Genomic DNA, 7,545 nt, shown 5'->3' with positions numbered 1-7,545 from the left:
AGTTACGAAAGTCTCTCATAATAAATGTGATTCAATTCAACTGAAAAGGTCAAATACAAACTGCAACCAAAAATCATGGCACGATCAATAATAGTAATAATAATAATAATAATAATAATAATAATAATAACAATAATTATAATAATAATAATAACAATAATAATATAATAATAATAATAATAATAATAATAATAATAATAATAATAATAATAATAATAATAATAATACTAATACTAATAATAATAATAACAATAATATAAAATGCAGCAAAAGGCATGAAATCAAATTACACAGCAAATAGTGATGGAATAATTCAGGCACATGTGAATTTAAAACATACAGTTTTATTGTTTTCTTTGATGACTGAAGGACCTTCAGTGACCTTCTTATTGGAGACACGAAAAGCTGCTGAGGTGTGAAGAGAGGTGTGAAAAAAAAAAACAACATAAAAAGCCGGAGAAAACCGGACAGTTGGCATCCCTGTATATTGCCATTCTCTAAATTATTTACCTGAGTTGTCTTATCAACACATCATCATAGTGATCCTGAACACATGAGAAAAAAAATATCAATTTTTTAAACATTTCCCAAATAAACAGGAACTTAATTCTTACAGGAATATATTGAGTACACAAGTTGTATCGCAAGGCACGAGTAAAAACACTACAAAAACATTTTTAAAATTTTCAAAATATACAGGAACTTAATTCTTCCAGGAATATATTATTGGATATGGTAAACATTTTGTATCGTAATGCGCTGGTAAAACACAATGAAAATGTTGCTGCTTGAAGCTCGAAGGAAAAAATAAAGATAAATATTGAACTGTAAGCTTTCGATTTATTAAACTAGGAAAGATACTGTGGACATTTCAGGTTTCCCCTATATCACCAATACAAGATGAATTAAACACTAAGGACGAATGAGATATGGGTCCACAGTATCTGTCTTCGTCTACTAAATTGAAGCTAACAATTCAATACTTATTTTTATTGGTAAAAAACAATAAAACCAAATAAACAAAATAAGTACTTGACAGATGATCCATTCTTGAGACAATTAAAAACTCCTGTGAAATGAACTACTTTTAACACGCACCATAAACATCTATCAATCCAAAACATTAAAACATTGTTTCAAATAATCCAGTAGAGAATAAAAATGAAGAATTTATAAAATGGTTTTTCTTAATAAAAACGGAGCACAAACGAAAATAAAACTGGGTTTTCCCTTGATCAAAATATAATTTTTTTAAAAGCCATTTTGATAAAGGAAAAATCTGAAGAGTCGATTTTCACATGTGTTGTAGTTTTAATCAACAACAAAGTGTTGTAGTTTTAATCAACAACAAAGTCCTATACAACTTCCATTACCATTCTTTTCTGAATAAGTAGCTCTAGGAAAGCACACATTTGAGTCCTATTAAGTTCGTTTGTTGTTTTTTAAAATCGCATTCTTCCTTGAGAATTAATAGCTTTCTTCACTTCAAGCAAAACCACTCAGTTCATTCTTCAATTCTGGAAGACTTTACCATTTTCATAATCTAAAAATTCTATAAAGTAAGCATTGATGTGCACAGTGATAAAACAGGGTTAAAATGCTCTTGCTTCATCCAGGAATTCAAAACACAGGACAAAATAGTAATAATAATAATATTATAATATTGCTTTAATGCCTTTTGTGTCCATAGCAATGGAAAAAGAAATTGTTGTGTTACAAAGCCATCACATTTTCTTGTGACTTTGGCACACCGTTCTGTCTGTTGCTGAGTTGTCTCTGATGAGATCGGGCAGCCCCAATCATGTCTTTTAATCTAACGGCCACCTGCGGAGACGAGAAAAAAAGTGGAAGATGTTGGGATAACCACAGTTCTATTTTGCAGATTATTCTTTTTTTTTTCTGAGTTAAAAGAGCAATCAGTAAATTACCCCAGTTTGATTGCGTGTCAATAATTAGGTACCATGCAAATTGGATTATTGAAACTACTGCTTGAAATGCCTCTAGAAATGTATTTTTAATATTGACAGAACTTATTACTATTAGAAGATGATAAAAAAAAAAAAGAATCTACAAGAATTTTGTCCCAAACACTGTTGACAATGGGGGAATCATGTCAGCTTCACAAGCAAAGGAACAATGATTGATCAGAGTTGACATTGAGAATTTTTTCTAATCCTCCTGTCCACCCAGCATTGATTGGGTCCTTGTTTTGTTAAAACTCGTGAAAAATACTAGTTACCTATCCAAAGGGTAGCAAGTAATTGCACTTTTCCATTTAACACTATGGAAATCAGGATAAACTTCAGTTCCATAGACCTAACAACTCTATATAGGACTACCAGGATAAATAATGACATAGAAAAAAAGATACAACTTATTTATTGTACAGCACTGGCATCCATCCTTAATCCATAGACACAATTTACAAGTAACTCATGCATGAGACATGCACAACGATATGATATCATCATATTGCACTTAACTTTAATAAGTGGAAGCCAAAGGCTTACATGGCAGTCTCCATAGCTCAGTTGGTAGAGTACTCGTTTCACACGCAAAAGGAACTGAGATCGATGCCGGGTGCAGTCGAGAATTTTTTTTCTGACCCGTCTGTCCACCCAACAGGTATTGGGTAGCTGGGTCTATTAGACTTGGCATAAAGTACTCGTGACTGTGGGACCTGGTATGAGTGTTGTTTTCTTTTGTTTTGCATAAGGCTATATCAACTGGGATTGTTGTCAGTCCCTGACGGGCCTTAAAGAGGACTTTGGCTTTTCTGTATAATTTGCCTCTCATTATATGTGTACAAACTGAGTTCCCCTGGAATGAATGGGAAAAAATGAACAGAGCACAGACAAATCTTGGGAGAATAGCTGGAAGCATGAAAAAGTGGGTGCTGGCTGAGACTGGCTCATGTACACGTGGATGCCCAGAACAGACGATGGAGCACATCCTTAGAGAATGCCAGGATGGGCCAAGCTGCACTGACCATGACCTAAGAGTCTGCTCCCCAGATGATGTGTAGTTTGTTCGGTGTTGGAGCGACAAGCTATGTTGATAATGATCCAAACGATATTACCAAATTGCAGTTTACTTTATCGCCTTTCCTCTCCCTTTTTGATGAGTGGACTCTTAACGCTTACCTGTTTACACTGCGGCCTCAGACTAGGTCTCTGGTCCCAACACATCTTCATCAAAGATTTGTATGCGGCCAGCATGTCCACATTAGCTGGCGTGTCAGGGCGACCTCCATTCTTTACAACCTCAATCACCTTGTGTAAGTAAAATTGGAAATATGGATGACATTTTTTTTTAAAAGTATGCATGAATAATGAATAACTATAATAATAATAATAATGATAATAATAATGATAATAATAATAATAATAATAATAATAATAATAATAATAATAATAATAATAATAATAATAATAATAATAATAATAATGATGATGATGATGATGATGATGATGATGATGATGATGATGATGATGATGATGATGATAATAATAATAAGAATAATAATAATAACAATAATAATAATAGTAGTAATAATAATAATAATAATAATAATAATAATAATAATAATAATAATAATAATGATAATAATAACAATAATAATAATAATTAATAATATTATTATTATTATTATCATTATAAGCTTACATATAAAGCCTTGTACACCAAAGTCTGGCAGAGTGCTGTACAGAGGTAAATATATATTGATCTTAAATAGCGTAACTCAATCATTTCATTAGGCTCAATGCATTTTGCAATCATAATATACTCATCAGCAGGTCAAGTAGAATTTAATTTCTATTTCATACAGAAAATCGACTGTTAGGCATCCTTTTGGTATTAATAGCACTCTTACACTATCAGTCACTCCCAATAGCCACAAACTCATTCACACCGGAGTCCAGTGCTGATTGTGTGTGTGATGTACCTTGCTTAACAAAGGCATGCAATTGGATCAGGATCAATCTCCATTGCAGTCGAGATTTTTTTTTTCTCAGGAGTGAATGGGTAGATGGGTCTGTTAGATCTGGTGGGAAGTACTTTGCGGTAGACTAGCATCCTATCTAAAGGGTAGCAATCAATTGTAATTCATGCTTTAGAAACCAGAATAAACTTCGACTCCTAAAGGCTCTGAAGGATTAAAGGCATTGAGTCAATCACTCCTTACCTCAGCCTCTGTCTTGATCTGATGGAAAGGGTCCCTCACCATCACCATTTCCCACAAGACCATGGCAAATGAGTAGACATCACAAGCTGTGGAGATGGTGCTGCTGTCTCCTTCTTTGGATCGAGGACTTTGCAAGAGCTCTGGGGCTGTCCACCGAATCATGGCTGGACACGCGCTCATCAGACGGTTGCCTAGGAAAGGGAGAAAAAGAAACAGAAAGATTTGATTTTATCGGAGTCATAAATTAGAGAGCTGAGTATTAAAAGTACTAAAATTAAGGCACGGGAATTAAATTTGAGAGAAAACGAATGTTTAAGTTTGTATTCAGTTATAAAGAGCACACAGAAAATAAAATTGTACTGAGATAGAATGGGATAGATTATTTTTATCATGGAAATAATTGGTGAGTGCACAAAGATGATTATGCCTTGAGTTTATCATAACTTATAAGTAACAATGTGAAATTGAATGTAAGCTTCAATTTAATATACTAAAACAGATAAAATGGATGTTTCAAGTTTCCCCTTTATCAACAAAACAGGATGAATGAAACACTACAGACGAATGAGGTAATATGGTAGTGGTGTTGAATAATTTTAAATGATTATTCTCTGGGACCGGCATGTATGAAAATGCATACATGGCCACATTAAAACATTTTTTAAAATAAATATTTGTACACAATGGTGACTTTTATGTTGATGTTTTGTGAAGAAGTCATTGATCACCGTCTGTCTTTGTCTGGAAGGGTTGATCTCAAACACCATCAGTCCATTGTATGGTCTATCAAGAGCATTCATTGGCTGAAAAACAAGGTTTCTCGTTGGTTACATGTCGTGTGAGTGTGGGATATCATTGGCCGAAAACCAAGCTTATTCATTGGCTATGTGGACAAATTTCATTAGTAGAACAGCTAGTAGTTTCATCAGACCAGAAATTTCAATGTCGCTAATTAGGGTTTTTGCTAAAATGTATGTCGCTATAGAGAGTTTTTCATTACTGTCAATATTTTTCGAAAAATATCAGGACCTGGAAACCATGTCGCTATTGAGGGAATGTTGCTATAACGATTGTCACAATAGAGAGGTTGCACTGTAGTTATGATCATATCAGGGACTTTTTCATCTGAATCTTTTTATTTTTTTCACAGGGCATTTAAAGGCCTTTGACCTTAGCAACCCTTGTTATGATAGGTTATGGTATTTTATGTTAGAGTTGTGCACCTCACACCTCCAAGCAAATGCTCAAATTTGAGATAATTCGGAGTACAATACAGATACAGATCAATATGTCTTTTGGGACCTACAGGAACAGTCATCTGTGTCACATTGTTCCCTCATTGGCTGTAACAATTTGGTCAAGCTGAAGTCTGCCACCTGTGGTATATAAAAGGGTAAAGGTGAAAGGTTGGGGGGGGGGGGGGGGGGGGAATGTGCAACAGTGATGGAGAGGAACATCATTATAATGGAAGATTCAGAAGAATAAGTTTTAAGCATTCAACCTACAATTTGTGTCTTATCCGTTTGACAAAACGATATCTTTGCAAAATGCAATGATTTTATTCGTCCTACCCGTATAAACAACCTTTTTAACAGTGCAGAAATAAAAACAAACAAAAAACGAAACAAGCTTTTAGTTTTTACATGTAAATGGTAGTTGAACAAAACAATATATGTACATGCTCATTTTTAATACATTTTTTTACAATTTTGAAAAGTAGCAAAAATCTCTAGGATTGAGCGAGTTAATCACTAATTTGTAGTTTTACTCCAATCAATCAATCAATCAATCAAACCATTACCTGGAAATTCTTATTTTGTGGTTTAACTAAAAGCAATCAATCAAAAACATCTGGCAATTCTTATTTTGTGATTTAACTAGAATCAATAAATCATTATCCATATCATTTTACCTTGATGAGGTCATTGTCAGAGAGAAATATATTTCCACACCGCAAATCTCGGTGTATGATGGGTGGTTTGGTGTTGTGGAGAAAGGATACGCCTTCAGCAATTTGTTGGCACTGAGTTTGGGGGTTGAAAGAAATTGGTTGGAGGGGACAGAGAGGGAACAGAATTCGTATTCAATAAATTTGATTTGGTGAGTTTGGAGGTAGGACTAAATAAATAACTCTAAGTGAAGGGCTCACTGACCTAAATGCAGGAATAGATCAGTATCACAATAACCTAAAAAACAAACCATAAAAAAAACACAACAAAACAACACATTTAAGTAACTTGGATCTTAATAATAATGTTTATTTATTCATTTATTCATTCATTCATTCATTTGTTTTTGTTTATTTGTTTGTTTATTTATTTATTTACTTACTTATTTATTTATTCATTCATTCATTGATTCATTTATTTATCGATTTATTTATTTCTTTATGCATACACGTTTTACAACTGACCATTCTGACCCGTTGTGGCCAGGTCAACAAGTGTCCATTAGACTTGAGATGGTCTTTGACGCAGTCTCCTAAAACGTACTCGGTCATCAGGAACGGTAAGCGCCCATCAAGACTCAGTCCCATCACACTTACAATGTTCTTGTGACGCTGACGACTGAAATGATATCATAATGACTATCAATTGTTTAAAGCATATCGTGGGTTAAAGGCTAATAGTAATAATTCCTTTAAGTGCCTTTGACAAAACTAGGAATGAGAATAATTAAAAATAGTCACCAATCAATGAATAAATTTCTTAGGATTGAATGGTCTAGACATTATTCATTATCTGTGTAGACAAAAAGAAACCTCAATAATTAAGAAATTTAAAATGATCACGAGAACATGTATTTTTAGTCTCAAACTCTTTACTATTCTACATTCGATTTCTGAGGAATTTTGTCTGATATTAGTAATAATAATAAGAAGAAGAAGAATTATAATAATAATGATAAAAATAATAATAATAATAATAATAATAATAATAATAATAATAATAATAATAATAATAATAATAATAATAATAATAATAATATTAATATTAATAATAATAATAATAATAATAATAATAATAATAATAATAATAATAATAATAATAATAATAATAATATTAATAAAAATGATATTTGTTGAGCACTCCTCCATATCACGAGGAAGTGCTCAGAGCGCTTTACAGGGGCATAAACAATTCAAGTCTTAAGATGCCTTTTAAACATATCTTCCAATAAAGAATGATGTATTTCTTTTGGAAGTTTGTTCCAGAGGGTTGGGATCTAAAATGTATTTCAAAACACATTTTGAAGCAAATGAACTCAAAATTGAAAACTTCAGCGACCTGGAATGTATGAAAACCATTGCACAAGATCAGTAACACTGGAAAGACGCAATTGGGGATTTGATCCCTTAC

At 32.8% G+C, this 7,545-nt stretch overlaps 1 protein-coding gene across 1 annotated transcript in view; it reads right to left on the bottom strand.

Moving 5' to 3' along the window:
• Positions 1-267: 267 nt before the first annotated feature.
• Positions 268-7,545, bottom strand: part of LOC144970542 (uncharacterized) — a 32,304-nt gene continuing 25,026 nt past the window's right edge. Inside the window, exons 9-14 of the mRNA XM_078910287.1 lie at positions 6,600-6,753; positions 6,099-6,209; positions 5,493-5,562; positions 4,187-4,377; positions 3,144-3,272; positions 268-1,824 (exon numbers count right to left, since the gene is read on the bottom strand). Coding sequence (XP_078766413.1) covers positions 1,714-1,824; positions 3,144-3,272; positions 4,187-4,377; positions 5,493-5,562; positions 6,099-6,209; positions 6,600-6,753 — 766 coding nt within the window. The 3' untranslated portion in view covers positions 268-1,713. The remainder of the gene's footprint in view (positions 1,825-3,143; positions 3,273-4,186; positions 4,378-5,492; positions 5,563-6,098; positions 6,210-6,599; positions 6,754-7,545) is intronic.

The sequence above is a fragment of the Berghia stephanieae genome, chromosome 4, assembly GCF_034508935.2.
Source record: "Berghia stephanieae isolate SIO BIC M18660-M18661 chromosome 4, UCSD_Bste_1.3, whole genome shotgun sequence".
NCBI lineage: Eukaryota > Metazoa > Mollusca > Gastropoda > Nudibranchia > Aeolidiidae > Berghia > Berghia stephanieae.
Note: the sequence above shows the minus strand (reverse complement) of the source record. Positions and strands in the feature narration are given on the sequence as shown.